Raw genomic sequence first — 23,752 nt, 5'->3', positions numbered from 1 at the left:
TGGTTTTCAAGGGAAATTGGACATCTTGTTCGGAAAAAGAGGGAGATCTACAATAATTATAGGCAGCATGAAGTAAATGAGGTGCTTGAGGAGTATAAGGAATGTAAAAAGAATCTTAAGAAAGAAATTAGAAAAGCTAAAAGAAGATATGAGGTTGCTTTGGCAAGTAAGGTGAAAGTCAATCCAAAGGGTTTCTACAGCTATATTAATAGCAAAAGGATAACGAGGGATAAAATTGGTCCATTGGAGAGACAGAGTGGACAGCTATCTGCAGAGCCAAAAGAGATGGGGGAGATATTGAACAATTTTTTTTCTTCGGTATTCACCAAGGAGAAGGATATTGAATTATGTGAGGTAAGGGAAACTAGTAGAGTAGCTATGGATACTATGAGGTTCAAAGTAAAAGAAGTACTGACACTTTTGAAAAATATAAAAGTGGATAAGTCTCCAGGTCCTGACAGGATATTCCCTAGGACATTGAGGGAAGTTAGTGTAGAAATAGCCGGGGCTATGACAGAAATATTTCAAATGTCATTAGAAACGGGAATAGTCCCCGAGGATTGGCGTACTGCGCATGTTGTTCCATTGTTTAAAAAGGGTTCTAAGAGTAAACCTAGCAATTATAGACCTGTTAGTTTGACTTCAGTGGTGGGCAAATTAATGGAAAAGATACTTAGAGACAATATATATAAGCATCTAGATAAACAGGGTCTGATTAGGAACAGTCAACATGGATTTGTGCCTGGAAGGTCATGTTTGACTAATCTTCTTGAATTTTTTGAAGAGGTTACTAGGGAAATTGACGAGGGTAAAGCAGTGGATGTTGTCTATATGGACTTTAGTAAGGCCTTTGACAAGGTTCCTCATGGAAGGTTGGTTAAGAAGGTTCAACTGTTGGGTATAAATGCAGGAATAGCAAGATGGATTCAACAGTGGCTGAATGGGAGAAGCCAGAGGGTAATGGTGGATGGCTGTTTATCGGGTTGGAGGCAGGTGACTAGTGGGGTGCCTCAGGGATCTGTGTTGGGTCCTTTGTTGTTTGTCATGTACATCAATGATCTGGATGAAGGTGTGGTAAATTGGATTAGTAAGTATGCAGATGATACTAAGATAGGGGGTGTTGTGGATAATGAAGAGGATTTCCAAAGTCTACAGAGTGATTTAGGCCATTTGGAAAAATGGGCTGAAAGATGGCAGATGGAGTTTAATGCTGATAAATGTGAGGTGCTACACCTTGGCAGGACAAATCAAAATAGGACGTACATGGTAAATGGTAGGGAATTGAAGAATACAGTTGAACAGAGGGATCTGGGTATAACCGTGCATAGTTCCTTGAAGGTGGAATCTCATATAGATAGGGTGGTAAAGAAAGCTTTTGGTATGCTAGCCTTTATAAATCAGAGCATTGAGTATAGAAGCTGGGATGTAATGTTAAAATTGTACAAGGCATTGGTGAGACCAAATCTGGAGTATGGGGTACAATTTTGGTCGCCAAATTATAGGAAGGATGTCAACAAAATAGAGAGAGTACAGAGGAGATTTACTAGAATGTTGCCTGGGTTTCAACAACTAAGTTACAGAGATAGGTTGAATAAGTTAGGTCTTTATTCTCTGGAGCGCAGAAGGTTAAGGGGGGACCTGATAGAGGTCTTTAAAATGATGAGAGGGATAGACAGAGTTGATGTGGACAAGCTTTTCCCTTTGAGAATAGGGAAGATTCAAACAAGGGGACATGACTTCAGAATTAAGGGACAGAAGTTTAGGGGTAATATGAGGGGGAACTTCTTTACGCAGAGAGTGGTGGCGGTGTGGAATGAGCTCCCAGTGGAAGTGGTGGAGGCAGGTTCATTGGTATCATTTAAAAATAAATTGGATAGGCATATGGATGAGAAGGGAATGGAGGGTTATGGTACGAGTGCAGGCAGATGGGACTAAGGGGAAAAAAATTTGTTCGGCATGGACTTGTAGGGCCGAGATGGCCTGTTTCCGTGCTGTAATTGTTATATGGTAATGGCTTTCTTCCCAGGCCAGTGACATTACTCCTGACATCCCTCCTGCTTTTCACAGCAACATTGAGAAATGGCAATGAGTGGACAGAGGGCATGGCTGAGGTACAAAATGAGCCTTCTACTTGGAAGGCCAAATTGCTGGAGTCTCAGCAAAGGAAGATGAGGTTAGACATGAGTTTAAAAATATGATAAAGCAGGGGGACTAGAAAGCTAGCTGCTCATAAAACGGATACGTCACCTGGTCCACATGGCATGTAGGTTGTTGAGAACAGAAAGGAAAGAAATTGCAGAGGCCCCGGCCAAAATCTCCCATATCTGATGGTGCCTGAGTACTGGTAAATACGTTATGCCTCTGTTCAAAAATCGAGCTTGGTAGCAGGGAAAATGCTAATCATGAACAGGCTTACAAATTGACTAGACTAAGCCAGAATGGATTTGTAAAAAGTACATTCTGCCTAATAACCTCGTAGAGTTGTTGGTGCAGTAACCAATAGGATCAACAAGGGAATCTTCACTCAAGTGGTAGATGTGGACTTGCGAAAGTCATTTGATCAAGAGCCAGTCATCAAGTCATAGGCTTGTCATCAAGACTGCAGATCAAGGAATGAAAAATACTCAGATAGCAGTCTAGACAGAAAAATGCTTCAGTAACAGAAAACACAAAAGGATGGTTAAGATTTTTTTCAAGGAGAGGGAAGTAACCATTGAAGTCCCTTGGGGCTAGAAATGCATTTCATGACATGTGTTAATGATTTTGGATGATTTGGATGTACGGAGCACAAATCTGCAGAATGAGGACTGGGTGACTTTGCTCTCCCGAAGCTCAAGATCAAGGATGGCACAGTGATGCCAGGTAGAGTTGCTGCACCAGAGACCCATGTTTGATCCTGACGACGGGTGCTGTCGGTACAAAGTTTGTACCTTCTCCTTGTGACCTGCGTGTGCTTTTTCCGGGAACACTGGTTTCCTCCCACACACATTATTGACTTGGTAAAATTGTAAATTGTCCCTAGTTTGTGTAGGATAGCGTTAGCGTGCGGGGATCGCAGGTTGACACAGACTCATTGGCCCGAAGGGGCTGTTTCTGCCTTGTATCTCTAAACTAAACTAAATCAACTTCACCTCTACATCTGTGAAGTCAGATGGTTCAACAATGTCAGGATGGGACTGAGGCTGTTTTGACTCATAGGATTCAGCCTCAAATTGGAAGAACTCATTGGAGTAACAGGATAGTTGATAATTCATGGTGTAAAGACAACCATTGTCAAGATGACCAAAAGGAAGGGAACAAAAATACAAATACAAAAATACAAAGACCAGTGACTATACCTCTGTTTCTGGCTTGATGACCGATCCAGAAAGAAACATTTCTTTTATTTCTCTGCATATGTTTATAGCCATCTCCTATAAAATGGATTAGAATATTTGAAGATCGATTGTATAAAGAATGTTATAGGCTAAAATATTTTAACAAACTAATAACGCCATTTACTATCAATAGTGCACTCAATGGAAGGATGATCTTTTAAGTGTCTAAAATATATGTGACCGTTAACAAGAAAAACTTTGAAAAATAGCCCGTAATTGTATTAATGGCTGCTAAGGAATGACACCATGAAGTCACACTGTAGATACATAATCCTGAAATTATAATCTATTGATTAATTGTTTATCTGTTGGATCTAAATTCTATATTGTTATGCCCATCTCTCGTGAATCTGGATAGAGTGGATGTAGAGAGGATGTTTCCATCAGTGGGAGAGTATGGCCAGAGGCCGTGGCCTCAGAATAAAACAACATGTCTTAGAAAGGAGATGAGGAGGAATTTCTTTAGTCAGAGGGCGGTGCATCTGTGGAATTTATTGAATATTTTTACAGCGGAGATTGACAGATTCTTGTGCGGGTGTCAGGGATTATGGAGAGAAGGCAGGAGAATGGGATTGAGAGGGAAAGATCGATCAGCCGTGATTGAATAACAGAGTAGACTTGATGGGCCGAATGGTCTAATTCTGCTCCGAGAATTTATGAACTAATGAACCAAATTCATGAAATGAAGTGCCTGTTGGCTAAAACACTATCACTATTTTATGAAACAATTAGACAGGTACATGGATACACGGGTTAAGAGGGATATGAGCCAAAAGCAGGTAGGTGGGACTAGTGTAGATGGGACATGTTGGCCGGTGTGAGCATGTTGGGTCGCATGACCTATTTCCAGGGCCGGATTTAGATGAAGAGAGGCCCTAAGCTGTTCCACTTGTGAGGCCCCCCCTCCGCGTTGGTTTTCAGAGCTGGCGGCGAGGCAGCGACCGGACAGCCATGGCGGCCAAATCTCCCACAATTCAAAGCGAGGGAGAAAGTGCCCAGCGCCGACCAGTTGCCGTTGCAGTGCGCATGCGCAGGGCGGCCGATGATGTGCTGGCCGTGGTTGTGCGCATGTGCAGGGGGAGGACGTGCAGGCCGCAGCAATGCGCATGTGCAAGGCGGCCTGACCTGCCGTGCCGGCGGATGAGGAGCGAGCGGAGCCCGGCGGCCCGAACACGGATGGCGGGGGGAGATGGAGGGAGAGAGATAGAGAGGGGGGCCCGCCCAGAGTTGAATGGTAGGTGTCCTGCCTTGGCCAGAGGCCCCCTAGATTTGAGGCCCTAGGCTTCAGCCTATGAAGCCTAGTGGTAGATCCGGCTCTCCGAGGCCCCCCTAGATGTCGAGGCCCTAAGCTTCGCGCATGCGTGCTGGCGGGATCTTCACGTAGTCACTCACGTGACTCTGAAGTAAAATTCTCTTTCTCTTCCCACACCCAAAGATGCTGCTGGACCTGTTGAGTGTTTCCAGTATTTTCTAATTTCATTTCCCTTTGTACAACCTAGTTTCGCTAGGCACTGGCTTCACATGTCCAACTATGAGGTTCAACAATTCAGCAAAGGAAAATTGCTCACTATAAAAAGAAACCACTCTTCAATTGATCATTTTTCACACTGAGAACAGTCCATTCCTTGCCTTGTTTACTTGTTTGAGTGCCCCTGTAAAATCCAACCTAGAGTGGATTGCAGTTCCATTAAAAGTCTGCATTTTCTGCATGGTGGACATATTTAAATAGGTTTGAGGTGGTCTAGTTGTAGCATACTGTACATTGGCTCCATCTTTGTACTTTGTCAACAAAGTATTTGAGATTTACCAGACAAACAAATGCACAACATACAGGAGAGTACAGCCTGCATCTCCCTTAATGACAGCAGTTTTTCAGAGGACTTGCATTGCAGTCCTTCTGCAGCTTGAAAGTCTTTATCATGAAGTTCCTTTATCAGAGATGTTGATGTTCAGAACCAAGAAGACAGCAACTTCTGCATCCATCACATTTTCCCTTGCGGATAAACATTCCAGAAGAAAATATGAGGACATTTCTGAAAATCTTTTTCTATGAAATCTTCCCCTTCTCACCTTGAACCTATGACTCTGGCTCTGACTCTGGTTCTTGATTCCCTACTCTGGGTTAAAGAATCTGTATATCTACTATATCAGTCTGAAGAAGGGTCGACCCAAAACGTCACCCATTCCTTCTCGCCAGAGATCCTGGCACAGAACATAACACCCTCTTAAGTGTCAATACTTGCCCTGTGTTATCTCGTACACTGGCTTCATAGGTTGAGGGCAGTGGGATGAGGTATTTTCTAATGATTTTTATTCTTTACTGAAATAATTTGCTGATTGAGAGAAAAGATATTTGCAGATTGAGATAGCAGATCTAGCATAGTCTTCTGGACACCAATAACAGCATGCAGGTGCAGCAGGCAGTGAAAACAGCGAGTGGTATGTTAGCATTCATAGCAAAAGGATTTGAGTATAGGAGCAGGGAGGTGCTACGGCAGTTGTCCAGGGTCTTGGTGAGACCACACCTGGTGTATTGCGTACAGTTTTGGTTCTAATCTGAGGAAAGACATTTTTGCCATAGAGGAAGTACAGAGAAGGTTCACCAGAAGATTCCTGGGATGGCAGGACTTTCATATGAAGAAAGACTGGATAGACTCGGCTTGTACTCGCTAAAATTTAGAAGATTGAGGGGGAATCTTATAGAAACTTGCAAAATTCTTAAGGGGTTGGACAGGCTAGATGCAGGAAGATTGTTCCCGATGTTGGGGAAGTCCAGAACAAGGGGTCACAGTACAAGGATAAGGGAGAAATCTTTTAGGACCGAGATGAGAAAATCATTTTTTACACAGAGTGGTGAATCTGTGGAATTCTCTACCGCAGAAGGTAGTTGAGGCCAGTCCATTGGATATATTTAAGAGGGAGTTAGATGTGGCCCTTGTGGCTAAAGGGATCAGGGGGTATGGAGAGAAGGTAGGTACAGGATGCCTGCCTAGTCACCCGCCGAGTTTCTCCAGCATTTTTGTCTACCGCCAAACTGACCTGAGTGCCCCCACTGCCTGGCAATGTCACTCCTCTTATGCTCGTGTCTTTCCTGATGGACCTGGCAAAAAGGTACAACACAACAGACGAACAAGAGAGAGAAGAGAGGGCAACCCTGCCTGACTCCAGACCTGATGGGGAAGCTGCCTGATTCCCACCCATTGATTTGGACTGCACTACAGATATCAGTGTAGAGCAGTTGGATCCAATTTTTGATTCCCTCCCCAAAGCCCATTTTGGAGAGCACGTCCCTCATGTACATGTGCGATATCCTGTCGAAGGCCTTCTCCTGGTCCAAGCTGACTAGGCAGGCATCCGCCAGTCTGTCCTGCATGTAGGCAATGGTATCTCGCAGCAGTGCCAGGCTGCCTGAGATTTTCCTGCCAGGCACAGCACAGGTTTGGTGGATCACCCATCTCAGAGCAGACTTGACCCGGTTGGTGATAGCCTTAGACATGATCTTGTAATCAACATTCAACAATCTGATGGGTCTCTAATTCCTTATGTCATTCATCTCCCCCTTCTGCTTGTAGATTAGCATGATGCTGCCCTTCCTCAGAGTCTGACATGCTACTGGCTAGAAGCATGTCATTGTACATGTCCAGCAGGTCCGGGCCCCACCCAGTCCCACAGAGCTGAATACAACTCGGCCGGTAAAACATTGCTTCCGGGAGTTTTAGTCGAGTCAAAGGAACGGACAGAGCCAGTCAGCTCCTCTAGGGTCAGTGGTTGGTCCAGACTCTCCCGCTTGACAAGAACTGGCTGGAGTTGGTACCCAAAGTGAGGAAGAAACGAGCTGTGGAAGCAACTGATTCCCACCCATTGATTTGGACTGCACTACAGATATCAGTGTAGAGCAGTTGGATCCAAGTTTTGATTCTCTCCCCAAAGCCCATTTTGGAGAGCACACGGGGAAAAATCTATAACGGGGAAACATTTGGTGATCAGGTGTGAGGTGCTGTACTTGGTGCAAGTGTGGTCTGGCCCACCCTCCTACGCCACAGAGATCACCTGGAGCGTCTTCCAGTTCATCTGTGGGTCGAGGATGGATCGGGTGCGATGGGCCACAATGCACAAGTCGGCAGACAACGGGGGTAAAAGCATGCTCAACGTTTCCCTCACCCTGATAGCCACCTTCGTGTGTGGCTACATCAGGCAGAGCGTAGAGCCAAGGCACGTGGACACCAAGTATCACCACCTGTCCCCGGTGTTGCGAAGGATGGGCCTGGCGCAGATGCCACGCAATGTGCCAGTCAGCTGGACATTGCCGCCCCATCTGTCGTTTGTGGAAAGGTTCTTTCGGACCAACACCTTTGACCACAAGTCCATCGGGCAGTGGTCAGCACGGAATGTCCTGCAGGCACTGCAGGGAAATGACTCCATGGATCCTGTGGCGTGGTTCCCACAGCAGACTGCCCAGCTTGTCTGGCAAAAAGCCTCATCACCAGAACTCATCAACAAGTACCAAGACCTGGCTTGGCTGGCGGTGAGGGGAGCCCTCCCAATCAGATCCTTCCTGCACCGTCGGAACCTCACTACCAGCACACGCTGCCTTTGGGACGGCTGCTATGGAGAGGAGACGGTTGCCCACCACTTTGCATAATGTGGATTTCCAAAGAAAATTTGGAGAGGTTTGCAAGGGTCCCTGTCACGATTTATTTCGAACAGTTCCGTCACAGAGGACTCTGTGATTTACGGACAGTTCCCAAGGCCCCATTCAGAGACTGACATCGAGTGCTGCTGGAGGGTCATCAACTCGGTGAAAGACGCTCTTTAGTCTGCCCGAGCGTTGTCACCACCCAGCGGAGCGAGATGTCCGTCAGGGAATGTTGCCCACTGGCCCGCTGCAGACTGCAGGAGTACGTGCTGAGGGGCGCACTGAAGCTTGGTGCAGCCAACGCCAAGGCTCGGTGGGGGAGGATCCCAGTCTAGAGTCCTTCCGCTGCTGGACATGGGGGGCAGGGTGTGGTGGAGACACCCCTCAAAATAAGGGAAGGGATTCCACGGCAGTGGGCCACATGAGTAGCAATGATGGGGGATAAATGTGTAATTTGTGCAATGTGTGTAAACAGTATTGAATGCTTGTATAGCTTCCGAAAATGTTGGATGAATTTTTTGCACGATTCCTGTATTATATATATTTATTACTTGAATAAAGTCTATCTTTAAATAAAAAAAGAGCACAACATTTGCAATTTCACAATTGATGAATATTATCTTAATGACAACAGGATGCTTCCAAAAAATTATACAAATTAAGAATAAGAACTGGTATGATCATATCTATTTCAACTTACTTCTGTTTGTGTGGGTAGTTTTCTAATATTCAATGCAGAGTCTGTTCGAGTGTACCTTTGCCTTAGTCTGTGAAAACTGCGTTGGGTTGTAGCAGATCTTGAAATTTCCGGTTGCAAGTACATCTCAGCCTTTTGTATCAATCCAGACAGTTTCTTGCGCAACGAAATTAGTCTGGAGTATTGGAGAAACGTTATAGATTCAGTGTTCATTGGAATGCAAGACCATGGGAATTCATAACTGTGGAACCCTGTCGACTCATCCTTACACTCCATCTTCAGCCCTTTCCCATCCCCTGCAGCAACAAACTGTAAAGAATGTATTCTTAAATTCACTTGTAAACACTGGCGTTTAGAAGGATGAGGGGGATTCTTATAGAGACATATAAAATTATAAAAGGACTTGACAAGCTAGATGCAGAAAAAATGTTCCCAATGTTGGGCGAGTCCAGAACCAGGGGCCACAGTCTTAGAACAAAAGGGAGGCCCATTTAAGACTGGTGAGAAAACACTTTTTCACCCAGAGAGTTGTGAATTTGTGGAATTCCCTGCCACAGAGGGCAGTGGAGGCCAAATCACTAGATGGATTTAAGAGAGACTTAGATAGAGCTCTAGGGGCTAGTGGAATCAAGGGATATGGGGAGAAGACAGGCACGGGTTATTGATTGGGGACAATCTGCCATGATCACAATGAATGGCGGTGCTGGCTCGAAGGGCCAAATAGCCTCCTCCTGCACCTATTTTCCATGTTTCTATGTCTCTAATGGTGATTGTCTGAACAAGGATCCTGACCCAAAATGTCATCTATCCATGGTCTCCACAGATGCTTCTTGAACCGCTGAGTTACTGCAGAACATTTTTCCCCCCAAATATAAAGAAGTTATTGAAAAAGATTATCAATCCATTCAACATTGGTTGATAGGATATTTGGATTAGATTGATATTTTTAAGGCAGAGATAGTTAGATTCCTGATTAGTACGGGTGTCGGGAGTTATGGGGAGAAGGCAGGAGAATAGGGTTAGGAAGGAGAGATAGATCAGCCATGATTGAATGGCAGAGTAGATTTGATGGGCCGAATGGCCTAATTCTGCTGCTATCACTTATGAACTTATGATAGTGGAGTTCCAATGCTAGCTTTATTACAAAAATTGCAGCAAAAATATTTATTTGGATAAAGGTTACTTTGGAAAGTTCATTAGTCCGTGCACATGATCGATTTGCAAAATAAAATTGCTGCATGATATTTTGGGATGCTTTCAGAATTGATTCCATTTTTAGAAAGCAGTGCAAGCATTTATCCTATCTCTGTCCCACAATCCTGATCCACCCAATTCTTTTATACTGCCCTCTGACTGAAGGCAGACCTGTACCTGTTGATAGTTGGAACTGCCTGTCACGTCCCAGGGTTTACTTTCTAATTTAAAGAAGCCTCTCTTTCTGAGATGCCTACAACTCATCTTCGTATACCCACATCTTCTCATTTGTATGGTATTTTCTATTTCCAGGAAGTCTCTGTCACTGAACTCACTTACACTTGTGCAGCTTACGGTATGAATATCGACTTCTCTAACTTCAAGTAACCCTTGCTTTCCCTCTCTCTCTCCCTCCGCAAACCTGTGTTCTTATCTCTGGCTCTTGTTCCAATCATCTGCCTGTTAAAAAAAAGCCTTGCCTGTGGCGACCTATTTTCTCCCAGGCATTGGCTCGCCACTTTCCTTTTCCAAAGTTAGAGAAATAAATATTCATACAGCTGTTATGAGCTGCTGATCCTCTGAAGGTGCTGAACAGCACCTCATATTTTGCTTGTGCAGCTTACAACTCAGCATTATGATATTGATTTTTCAAACTTCAAGTAACCCTCTCTCTCGGTCACTCCCCAACCCAAGTCGACGTACTAGTTTCACTGTCGTCTCATTGGCTGTAACTCATTTTCACCTTGCCAAATCTTTCATTCATTTGTTCTATATCTCTCCATCTCACCGTCTATATCTCGTTTCCCTCAGTCTGTAGAAGTTCAAGTTCAAGTTCAAATTTATTTGTCACATGCACCATAAGGTGCAATGAAATGTAATTTACCATGCTGCGTTACAATTAGAAAAGGACACAATACACAATATAATCCAACACAGACATCCACCACAGCATTCTCCACTTGGAGGAAGGCAATACAGTTCAGGCAGTCCTCCTCCTCCTCCCTTGTTCACCCGTGGTCGGGGCCTTGACCCTCTGTAGCCTCCGCTATGGAGGGCCTAATGTTCAAGCCCTCTGGTCGGGATGGTTGGAACGCCGACGTCGGGACAGGTCGAGCACACCCCGCGGCCCTGGAGCTCCCAAATAGGCCAGCTCCTTACCAGAGACCGTGGCTTCTAGATGTTGTAGGCCGCAGACTGGTGGTCGGAGCTCTTCTCCACGATGAAAGGTCCGCTCCATGCCTGCCGCCAGAAGCTCCGCAGACTGAGGCTCCAAGATGTTGTAGGGTGCAGGCCAGCGGGCAGAGCGCTTCTCCGGCATCGCCCGGCATGGGTGTCCGCGATGTTAAGGTCCCCACTGTGCCGCCGCTGAAGCTCTGGCCCCGTGCATCAAACCAGCTGTTGGACCTGCTGATTAACACCGTGGAGCTGTGGTTGCGAGGCCTCGGGCGGCGCTGACTTTAACATCACGGAGGCCTGGAACCCTTTGCCGGGTGTCACCAGTATTGGAGCTCCACCCAGCGCGGCTTGTGGACTTCAGAAGCCCCGGTCTCCGGTAACAAGCGACAGATTCGGAAACTGAGTGTGTTCTTCCGTTCCGACGCCGGAGCTCCAATCATCCCGGCAAGAAGGCCTGAACATCGGGCCATCGTAGTGGTGACTGCAGAGGGTTCAAAGGCCCCGACCACTAGTGAACAAGGAGTAAGATGACTTAACTTTATTGCCTTACCTCACGGTGGGAAATGTTGATTCTGCCGTGTCGGGATGTTCATGTTAAATTCTATCGTGTATTATTTATTCGTATGGCTGTATGGTAACTCAGATCTCACTGTACCAATTGGTGCACGTGACAACAAATGTAACTTCAACTTGAACTTGTAAAGCCGCGAGGAGGGGGGCGAAGAAGCGATAGGGAAGAAAGTTCAGTACCGTCGAGGTAGGTGCCTGAAAATGGTTTCCCCTTATTCCCTCCCACCACCCCCCACACAAGACATACAGAGAAACACTAAAACATATTTTTCAACATTCTAAAAAAAACAAAAAAAGTCAAAACAATGAACCCGCTACAGGCGAGGTAGCTGACGCAGTGCCACCGGAGAAGGGTCTCAACCTGAAACGTCACCTATTCCTTTTCTCCAGAGATGCTGTCTGACCCGCTGAGTTACTCCCTACACACTAATGGCAATTTATAGAGGCTAATTAACCTACAAACCCACTCATCTTTGGGATGTGGGAGGAAACCAGAGTGCCCGGGGGAATCCGGTCACAGGAAGAACGTGCAAACTCCATGCAGACAGCACCAAGGGTTGGGATTGAACCTAGGTCTCTAGCGCTGTGAGACTAGCTGTACCAGCTCCATCAATTTGCCGCCCTACTCCAGCAATCACCCTGCTTTGGAAAGATGGATTAAGTTGGGAAGAGAACGCTGTCAAGACTCAAGGACCTGATCTAGGAAGAGGTTGGGCAAGCTAAGACTTTATGCCTTAGAGAGTAGGAGATGGGGTACTTTATAGACGTATGTAAAAGCTTGAGGTGCATCGCTAAAGTTAATGTACACAATATTTTTCTCAGGGAAGGGAAATTAAAAACTTTAGGGCATATGTTTTAGGTGAGAGGCGAAGGATTTAAAAAGCAACTGAGGGGCATCTTCTCAAAGAATGTGAAGCATATATAGAGAAAGTAGTTGAGGCAAGTACAACAACACCATTTCAAAGACAGTAGAGAGAGGGGGGGTAGAGAGAGTGGGGGAGAGAGAGAGAGGGAGTGAGGGGGAGGGGGAGAGTGTGAGGGGGGGGGGGTGAGGGAGGGGGAGGAGAGGGGGGAGGAGGAGGGAGGGGGAAGAGGGGGGAGGGGGGGAGAGAGAGGGAGAGCGGGGGGGGAGAGAGGAGGAGAGGGAGAGGGGGGGGAGGAGGGGAGAGGAGAGAGAGGGGAGGGAGAGGAGGGGGGGGAGAGAGAGATGGGGGAGAGGAGAGGGGGGAGAGGAGAGAGGGGGGAGAGGAGAGGAGGAGAGGAGGAGGGGGGGAGGAGAGGGGGAGGAGGGGGAGAGGAGAGGGGGGAGAGAGGGAGAGGGAGGGGGAGAGGAGAGGGGGGAGAGGAGGGGGGGGAGGGGGGAGAGGGAGGAGGGGGGGGAGAGGAGAGGGGGGGAGGGGAGGAGGAGGAGAGGAGGGATGGGGGAGAGGAGAGGGAGGGGGGGAGGGGAGAGAGGGGGGGGGGGGAGAGGCGATGGAGGAGGGGGGGGGGGGGAGGAGAGGGAGGGGGGGGGGGAGAGAGAGAGCCTTTTTACTTCAACCCAAACCCAAACAGCCATTTGCAGGCAGTGCTTTTTTACCTCTAACCATATTTTCATTTTCAAACCAAATTAAGGGTACTCACAGTGCTGTAGACATTTGTCAGTGTCATTCAAAGCTCTGATTGAGGCACACCACTTGCAGAGACTGATTGAAGCACACCACTTGCAGAGTTTAATTGAGGCACACCACTTCCTGGTTTTATAGTCCCTCTCCCTCCCTCCAGCAGGGGCAGCAGAGAGAATGGGGAATGTTGTAAAAACATTAATATCTCTGTCAATTTTCATCGACGGGAAAAACTCTCGGCACACATGCTGTGGAGGGGGGCTCTGAGCGAGGTAGCCAAAAATGACGGCCATAGGTGGCGGTGTACTCTCGGAAACCGCAGCACAGAAAGCCAAAACCGGTCAAGAACAGAGTTGTAGTAATATAGATGTGAAGATCACTCGTGAGTGAAATGAATCATTTAAGGATAACTGTTTTTCAGTTTAATATACTATCACGTCCATATTGATATAGGGTTAATGAACATTGCTTCTCTTAAGATAATTAACCTTCTGCTGTGATAGTCAAGAAACAAAGTCACTCATTCAGTTTATAAAGATTATACATTTTGACAAAAAAATATATATGTACCTTTTTAAATAAATCCACTTGTAACCACAGAAACCATTAGTCAAGGTGCTGGTCCTGACGCTGATTAGTGTAATCGGTTTTACGTTATAGGCGTACAAAAATAAGATCTAGTTGAAGCAAACAAAACACAAAATTTTAGGTTAAGCTTATTTAAGCGGGCAAGATCATATCTGACCCCTCTCACCCTGGCCTCAAACTCTTTGAATCACTTCCCTTTGGAAGGCAACTCCGGACTGTCAAAGCTGCCACAGCCAGACATAAAAACAGCTGTTTTCCCACGAGTCGTAGCTCTACTCAATAACCAAAAATCTGTAGCCTCCTTTTGCTGTTATTTTATTCACATGTTTAATCAATAGTGTTTTATTATTAACGTTTAATGTTTTATGTATCATTCTTAACTGTCACTGTATGTCATGTTGTTACTTGCGTGCGGAGCACCAAGGCAAATTTCTTGTATGTGAATACTTGTCCAATAAACTTATTCATTCATTCATTAAAATGTTGCCCCTTTTAAAGGTTGTTTTCCTTTGCAAATCATTCTCTCAGCCAATTATCTCATGCAAACAATGTGCAGGAAGGAACTGTACGCATACAATGAAGATAGGTACAAAAAACTGGAGTAAATCAACCAGTCAGGCAGCATCCCTGGACAAAAGGAAGGGTCTTAAGAGTCTTGATCCGTAACATCATCTATTCCTTTTCTCCAGAGATACCGCCTGACCTGCTGAATTACTCCAGCTTTTTGGGCTACCTCAAGCCAACAATCTCTATTTCCCAACCTATGTAACACAAGCAAACATCCGAGATTTGATGATATCCCTTGACTCCATGGCCTTATATATTACTACAAAACCTTTTAGTAGAACTTGCCATTCAGACTGCTGGAGCATTTGGAAGGTTTTCTCCATATATCTTGAAAGAAGTTTTCTTTTAATTTAAGTCAGCATAATGTCTGAAGATAAAGTTTCAACTTGATAAAGACAACTGTGTTCATTTTAGTTTAGTTTAGAGATAGAGCTGAAACAGGCCCTTCGGCCCACCGAGGCCACACCGACCAGCAATTCCCGCATATTAACACAACACTACACAACCTAGGGACAATTTACATTACCAATTAAAGTAATAATAATAATAATAATAATAATAATAATAATAATAATAATAATAATAATATATTTTATTGTCATTGGATGTCAGTGCAACGAGATTTAGTATGCAGCTCCAACCGATGAAAAAGAAAAGTAAAATAAATAAATAAGCTGTGTGTCGTGACCATACATAGATACATAGAAAATATGTGCAGGAGTAGGCCATTCGGCCCTTCGAGCCTGCACCGCCATTCAATATGATCATGGCTGATCATCCAACTCAGTATCCCACACCTGCCTTCTCTCCATACCCCCTGATCCCTTTAGCCACAAGGGCCACATCTAACTCCCTCTTAAATATAGCCAATGAACTGGCCTCGACTACCCTCTGTGGCAGAGAATTCCAGAGATTCACCACTCTATGTGTGAAAAATGTTTTTCTCATCTCGGTCTTAAAGGATTTCCCCCTTATCCTTAAGCGGTGACCCCTTGTCCTGGGCTTCCCCAACATCGGGAACAATCTTCCTGCATCTAGCCTGTCCAACCCCTTAAGAATTTTGTAAGTTTCTATAACAAACCTGTACTTCTTTGGCGTGTGGGAAGAAACCGAAGATCTCGGAGAAAGTCCACGTGGTCATGGGGAGAACGTAAAACTCCGTACAGGCAGCACCCGTAGGTGGGATCAAACCCGGGTCTCTGGCACTGTAAGCGCTGTAAGGCAGCAACTCGACCACTACGCCATTGTGCTGCCCTTTAATGAATTACCAAGATTATTCCTGCTGCCCTTTAAAAACAGTGAAGATGCCACATCTAGAATGATTAGAGAATGTTTCACGGCTGTTTTGTTTTGGGCTACATCATGGGCTGCACCTTGCTTGTCTGTCTCTGGCCCTGCTTTGTTCTGGCCTTTACCTACCTCCAGTTCTCTTCACCTACACTCAGTCTGAAGAAGAGTCTTGACTCGAAACGTCATCCATTCTTTTTCTCCAGAGATTCTGCCTGACCCACTGATTTACTCCTGCATTTAGTGTCTATCTTTGAATTTTTGTCAGGGCTGAGCAGAGAACTCCCTATATCTGAGATTTAGTCACCTCTCAGCCTGCTTCTACATCTATCTTCCTTTCCAATTGTAGTTTATTTAGGAATTCCATCATTCTTTCTCTGAATTCTTCAACTACAATGTCCTTTGCCATGTTGAATAGAGATGAGAAATTTTGGTTAAAAAACTCACCCGTGTCTTCTGGCCCTATGTCCAGATTGCCTTACTGACCTTGAATGAGTCCTCCTCTTTCTCTGCTTGCCTCTTGTTCTTTTAATTTGTCATTTAATGTGTTTGGAGATTCCCTTAAACTTGCTCATCAATTACATATAAAGTTCCCTCTCTGTCCGAATTTCTTCTTAAGATTTCCTTGCACTTTCTATATTCCTGTTTGACCTCTAAGCTTCTTTTTGTTCTTTACGTAATTGTCAAGATCCCTTGACTTTCTACATTCCTTGGACTTGCTCTTCTCCATGACTGAAGCAAAGTGATCCTGAATTCTCGCCTGAAGAAACAAGGAACTGCAGATGCTGGTTTATAAACAAGGAATCAAAGTGTTGGAGTAACTGAGCGGGTCAGGCAGCATCACTGGAGAACATGGGCAGGTGACATTTTGGGTCAGGACCCTATTTCAGAGTGAATTTTCACTTGGCAGATGTAGACCTATGCACAAGTTGCTGTTCCCAGTCTACTTTAGTCAGGATTCAAATTGATCTTTCCCCAGTTCAAGAACGTTATTTCTGGTCTATCCTTTACACCATCTCCAAAACAAGCTTCAAACTTATAAAGTTACTAGACTAAGTTGGACCCTTTGGGTCCCCCAGGAGCTTTCTGTAGCGCTAGTATGGGTGTTGTGGGCTGAAGGGACTAGTTTCCAGAGGGCTAGTATGGACATTGTGGGCCGATTGGATTATTGGGCTGGCAGCTCAGTCACTCAAGCCTGGTGTGCTGGCAGCTCACTCACTCACGGCTGGTGGGCTGGCAGTTGACTCACGGCTATTCCTTGAAATTCCATTTCAAGCAGAGTGCAGGCCACCAAATTCAAATGCAGTTTCCTACCATTTTAAGCAGGGTGCAAGGCCACCAAATTCAAAAGCAGTTTCCTACCATTTCAAGCATAGTGCAAGGCCACCATGGTGACCTCTCCCTCCCCTTTCTTGCAGAGACTGTGCCACGCCCACACTTCCGGGTTTTATAGTCCTTCCCCCCTCTCACCGGAAGGGGCGTGGCCTTCATGACGGTGATTGACAGGAGAGAGAATCTCAACATTTTTTAAACACTAATAACTCTTTTATTTTTCATCGATGGGAAAAATCCTCTTGTCCTGCACAGAGGTGGGGAACTCTGAGTAAGATGGACAAAAATCACAGCCATAAGTGGTAGCGTTTTTTCTAAAATCAATATGCAGTGCAAACAGGAAGTGGTCAAGATGGGACTTTTAATTATATAGATGGTCACTACCAAAGATCCTATAGCAGAGCTATAGGATCTTTGGTCACTACCTCTGAACAAGGTACTCCCACTGACAAGCACACATTCCCTTAAGTTACTTCCAGTTCTGCCCATTCTATTGACTACCAAACTCTCTTTTAAAAATCCACCTTCTATAAGCCTTTCACACACAGTCAAATGGAGTTATATTCGACACCTCTTTAAGCATTTTAACTAGTGTGGAATGCCTGCAGTGTGGGCCACCTACAAAATCACTGCAGGTATTCATCCTGGTTATTCCAACAGGATATCCTAAAAGGCCTGTCGTACTTACGCGATTTTTTTCTGCGACTTGCTGGCACCCACCATAGTCGCAGCAGGTTGCAGAAAAAAATTTCCAGCGGCGACCAGAAAAAGGTCCAACTCTTCGGTCGACTATTCACCACAAAACTTGCGTCACCCCGCGACATGTCGCCGAAAAGTGGGACAGGCCCTTAAATCTGCTACCTTACCGCTAAGGACAAGATAGGGGACCCTTCCATCTACACAGAACCATACAGTACAGGAACAGGCTCTTGGCCCGTAATGTCTGTGCTGAATGTCATGATACCAAGTTAGTTTCCTCTACCTGCGCATGATCCATATGCCTCTTTTTCCTGCATATCTTTGTGCTATTCTAAAGCCTTTCAAACACAACTATTGTACCTGATACCAACAGTACCCTGGCAATGCGTTCCTGATACACACTACTCTCTATATAAAAATCTTACCTGGCATATCTTCTTCAGCTTTTCCAGCTCTGACCTTAATGCTTTATTCTCCAGTTTCCGACATTTTCACCATGCGAAAAATGGTTATGACCATCTATCTTTGTCTTTCATAATTTGCCATGCTTCTATCAGGTCACCCACAGAATTGTCCCATGAGAGAAATGAGCACAGTTCCATGAGGGGCACGGGGAAGAGAGGAGGGAGAAATAGGGGAGAGCAGTGGGGGTTGGTTTGTTCAGTAAAATTGTAGAATTCAACGTTGATACCGCTGGGTTGTAAGCTACAGAAGTGGCATATGAGGTGCTGTTCACCCAGTAACCTCACTCTGGCAATGGAGGAGGCCCAGGTCAGATAGGCCACTGTAGGAATGTGCAGGGGAGTGAAAATGGTTAACAACCCAGGAGAACAAGCAGGCCCAGGTAGACCAAGTGCAAGTGTTCAACAAAATGGTTGCCAAGTCTACCTTGGTCTCGCCGAAGTAAAGGAGGCCACATCAGGAGCAGTAGATGAGGTTAAAGGAGGTGCATGTGAAACTCATCTGGAAGGGCTGCTGGGGTCCCAGGATGGTGGTGAGGGCATGGTCATTACATCTGTGGTTTCAGGGGTAAGTAACTGAGGAGGAGGTGGTTTGATTGGGAAGGAATGAATGAACCAAGGAGTTGCGGACGGAGCCGGCTCTATGAAAAGTGGAAAGGGGTAGGGATGGGACGATGCGACTGTTGGCGGGATAATGGTGAAGATGGCAGAAATGTCAGAGAATGATGAGAAAGCTGATGGCAAGGACCAGGGGAACTGTATCCGTGTTCCGTCTGGAGGGAGGGGGAGCGGAATCAGAACTAGAGACACTTAGAAGACACAGGTGAAGGATCCATAAGATAAAGGACATCTTGCCTGTCCTAGTGAGGAATAGTTTTTAGATACCGGACGGAAACAGGCCTTTCGGCACACTAAGTCAATTTACAATTTATACCAAGCCATTCAAACCTGTACGTCTTTGGAGTGTGGGAGGAAACCGAAGATCTTGGAGAAAACCCTTGTGGTTCATGGGGAGAATGTACAAACTCCGTACAGACAGCACCCGTAGTTAGGATCGAACCCAGGTCTCTGGCTCTGTATGCGCTGTAAGGCAGTAATTCTACCGCTGCGCCACCGTGCTGTTCGTTTTAAATACGTTTGCCACAGAGGGCTAAAGTTTGTGTTTTGGTGGAGTATGACTCTTATCTATTGGTCATCTCAAATGTTGCCAGAGCATAGCATTCACTATGCCACACTTGAGTTTCCATTGCCCCTGCATATTACCCCAGTTACATTGGAAATAACACCAAATTTTCCGTTGGGTATACAAAGGAATTGAGCCACAAAATTCACTCCAGTAGTTCTCCAGACCAATGGTACACAAACATCTCTATTCACAGTCTGGGAATTTAGAGTTATAAACATTCATTGCTACATCTAGCTGGCCACTTATGCTGTTTCGTACCTTTTGGGTGTCACAAATGGAAGAGGACACTCCCAAAGGTGGCATGAACCATTGGACTCGTAGCTCTTTGTCTTTAGAATGCACTGCCGTACTGATCTTCGATGTGATTTGACCGATGTAGCTGTTTTCTGGTGTTGACAGTGTATGCTCACCAAAGACACTTGTGTAAATCTGAAATACACAAAATTACTAAATGCTAATATTGCCATCCTCCATAAATGAATAAAGAAGTAAAATTCCTCTGTAAAAGTAGATATTGGCAACAGGATTTAAACAAAACATCAATATCAAACTGTTTAGAACAGTTAATGCAGTCTTGGAAAAATGTGGTATAGTTTTGGGAATGAAAAGCTACTGGGCTTGTGGTTGATCATGACTAAAATACTGAAGAAGTAAATCCTAGGTGGCTGATGATCTAACGTTAAAAAAGTAAATTCATGAAATGATCTTATATAGGTGTATATGATCTTACAGAGGTGTACAAAATCATGAGAAAAATAGATTGGGTAGATGCACAGAGTCCCTAGCCCAGAGCAGGGGAATGGAGAACCAGAGGACCTAGGTTTAAGGTGAAGGGGGAAAAATCTTCTAAAACCTTTTTCACACAAAGGGTGGTGGGTGTATGGGACGAGCTGCCAGAGGAGGTAGTTGAGGCGGGGACTATCGCAACGTTTAAGAAACAGTTGGGCAGGTACATGGATAGGACAGGTTTAGAGGGATATGGGCCAAGCACAAGCAAGTGGAACTAGTGTAGATGGGACATGTTGGTCAGTGTGGGCAAGTTGGGCTGAATGACCTGTTTCCACGCTATGTGAAAAGGTGAATATCGGCAGGAATTTTCTCAACGCTCTTGCAGTTCCAAAATAATGAGTATTCGACTTAATTTTCCAGTTTGTTTTGCAAACGTTTCAATTTTTTGCAGCATAATTATATTTTTTGCTGGACTGCTTGTTAAATTGCTGCAGCAGAGTAGTAGGAACTCTGAAGAAATTCTCAGCTCTACATAATGAGGACCATTGTGTTAGTCCCTGGAACATTCTTGTGATCATGAGGGCATGTTTGTAAGGAACTGCAATTATCATGGAGATTTTATCTACATGTTGATTGGATGAAACAAACTATAGCAGAAGAATAATTTGTGTAGTGCCACAGCGATTGCCTTTTAACATACAACCTACCCAGAAGAGGCTGTGTTTGATTTGGTCAACTGTAATCAAGAAGGATTTCAAAGATACCTGGTGATTAAGGATCACTGAACAGTAGTGACCTCACTCACATACAATAGAGACACAAGGACTCCAGATACTGATTTACAAAGTAAACACAATTGTTGGAATAACTTGTGTAGGAAGGAACTGCAGATGCTGGTCTACGCAAAACATAGAAACAAAATGCTGGATTAATAGTGGAGCAGGCAGCATCTCTGGAAGATATGGATATGTGACCTTTGATGTCAGAACCCTTCTTCCCATCTGCCCGGCTGCCAAGACATCAGGGGCATCAACGCCACTGTTGACCCTCAAAGCCTCCCTAACCTCTCCTAGGCTGGGCCCACTGATGCTGTTCACTGTCTCCCTGGCCAACTATAGGCCAGCGACACCTAAGTTTAGAATTTAGTTTAGAATTTAGAGATACAGCGCGGAAACAGGCCCTCAGGCCCACCGAGTCCACTTCAACCAGTGACCCCGCACATTAACATTACAATAGGGACAATTTTCACAAATATTACAAGCCAATTAAACCACAAACCTGTACCTAACGATATAATAGGAATCTGAGGGTTAAACTTTTCACACAGTGGTGGGAGCATGGAACAAATTGCCAGAGGAGGTAGTTTGGGGAAGGAGTCTTGCACCTATTGCACGTTTAAGAAACAATTGGACAGGTACATGGAGAGTACACAAAACTGCTGGAGAATCTCAGCGGGTGCAGCAGCATCTATGGAGCGAAGGAAATAGGCAACGTTTCGGGCCAAAACCCTTCTTCAGACTGATGGGGGGTGGGGGGAGGCGGGGGGGGGGGGGGGGGAAGAAAGAAAAAAGGAGGGGGAGGAGCCTGAGGGCTGAGGGAGAGGTAAGAAGGGGAGGAGACAGCAAGGGCTAACAGAATTGTGAGAATTCAATGTTCATGCCACCAGGATGCAGACTCCCCAAGCAGAATATGAGGTGCTGTTCCTCCAATTTCTGGTGTTGCTCACTCTGGCCGTGGAGGAGGCCCAGGACAGAGATGTTGGAAACGGAATGGGAGGGGGAGTTGAAGAGCTGAGCCACCGGGAAGTCTGGTTGGTTAATGCGGACCGAGCGGAGGTGTTTCGGCGAAACGATCGCCTGGGCCTCCTGTCCGGCCAGGAGCTATGATGGCAACATCGTTGCAAATGTCAGGTGCACTTGCTGTGATATCCCATTGAAGTGAAAAGTTCAGAGTGTTCGTTCTTGCAACTGTGCATTGAAGTGTGTTGGAAGCTGGCAGGAAGAATTTTAACAGTAAAAATCATGTTAAATTTGGCTTTTGTAAAACTTGAATCGTCAATAATTTGTGAAATATGGCATGAAATGTGAAGGGAATCTGTTTATTGCATCGACCGGGTTAATGTGAGTAATAATCTGTCAAAATTTCAACTGTAGCTCGTGACATTTTGACGAAAGTAGAACACATACAGAAACAGGCACACACACACGTATACATACATACATACATACAAGATGAGACTTTTAATGGTATATAGATTCTAGTTTAGTTTAGTTTAGAGATACAGTGTGGCCACATGCCCTTTGGCCCACAGTGTCTGCGCTGACCAGCAATGCAGCGTGGAAATAAGCCCTATGGTCCAACCTGCCCACACCGGCCAACATGTACCATCTACACTAGTGCCACCTGCCCATAATTGATCACTATACCTCCAAACCTGTCCTATCTATGTGCCTGTCTAACTGTTTCTTGCACGTTGGGATAGTCCTTGCATCACCAACCTCCTCTGGCAGTTTGTTCCATACACCCACCACCCTTTGTGTGAAAAAGTGTTTTCCCCTTCCCCTTAATCCTATGTCCTCTGGTCCTCGATTCACCTTCTCTGGGCAAGAGACACTGTGCATCTACCCGATCTATTCTCTCATGATTTTAAGAGATTTTGATTAATTTTGCAAGGTTCCCATGACTATAAATGGTCACAGCAAATGCAAAATGAAAAATATCCATCCCCTAAATATTATCCATTCGCTGTTGAGAAAACAAACATAACAAAGGAAGATTCAGCACAAAATATTATAAGTATAAACATCACCTTGGGTTGGAAATCTGGCATTCTAAAACTCTTGTCAAAGAGTTCATACAGGATTATAGGAACAGCTTCAACGCAGCAAGAACTATTGTATGCCGGTATATGACTGATAAAAAATTGATGCATTGGTTCTAGACGTTGCAAAATACCCATGTTAAAAACCGATGTATGAATTCCTTCTCTGGCACTATTCATTGAATACTTCCAGATATCTATATCAAATGAAAGAAAAATATTTTAAGGTGCATTTAAAAAATGCTCATTTAAGATATCTTATCCATTCTTTAACTCACTTTTTTCCAAAACGATGGTCTCAAACCCATTGCTAGCATTACTCCCTCTCACCCTGTTTGCTCCACCTGGCACAGACCCATATCTTTCATCCCAAGGGCCTACGGTCTAACTACAGACACACAGTCTCGAACAAAGTATACATTTGGCTGGGCCACATAAAACCCAACAGATTCTACCAAAGATTCACTTTGCCAGCATGGACCTGAATACCAACATAAAGAAGCTTCCTTTCTCCTACATATTAGTTTAGTTGGCATTGGTGCTTTGAACTTTCTATTCCAATGTACTGCTGAATGGGTTTTCTCACTTATCCCCCTGAAAACTTAACATCATCCAAAATCCCACAGCTCATGTACTAAAACCAGGTGTCTTACAAGAATCATCTTGTATTCGATGGCCTACATTGTGTCCATGTTAAGCAATTACTTCATTTGAAAACTCTCACCATTTTTTCCAAAGCCTCCACTGTCTTGCCCTGTCCCATGTCTGTTCTGCCCAGTGCTTTATCTCACTGATCCTTGCCTCTTAATCGGCCCCTGCTGATGATAT

General features: G+C 45.0%; 1 protein-coding gene across 1 annotated transcript in view; it reads right to left on the bottom strand.

The window, feature by feature from the left end:
- Positions 1–23,752, bottom strand: part of LOC129707615 (cilia- and flagella-associated protein 54-like) — a 166,081-nt gene that overhangs the window by 6,000 nt on the left and 136,329 nt on the right. The window contains exons 15-19 of the mRNA XM_055652742.1: positions 22,913–23,121; positions 19,633–19,803; positions 13,825–13,931; positions 8,714–8,885; positions 3,339–3,413 (exon numbers count right to left, since the gene is read on the bottom strand). Of these exons, the coding sequence (XP_055508717.1) occupies positions 3,339–3,413; positions 8,714–8,885; positions 13,825–13,931; positions 19,633–19,803; positions 22,913–23,121 (734 nt within the window). The remainder of the gene's footprint in view (positions 1–3,338; positions 3,414–8,713; positions 8,886–13,824; positions 13,932–19,632; positions 19,804–22,912; positions 23,122–23,752) is intronic.

Source organism: Leucoraja erinacea, chromosome 22 (genome assembly GCF_028641065.1).
Source record: "Leucoraja erinacea ecotype New England chromosome 22, Leri_hhj_1, whole genome shotgun sequence".
Lineage (NCBI taxonomy): Eukaryota > Metazoa > Chordata > Chondrichthyes > Rajiformes > Rajidae > Leucoraja > Leucoraja erinaceus.
Note: the sequence above shows the minus strand (reverse complement) of the source record. Positions and strands in the feature narration are given on the sequence as shown.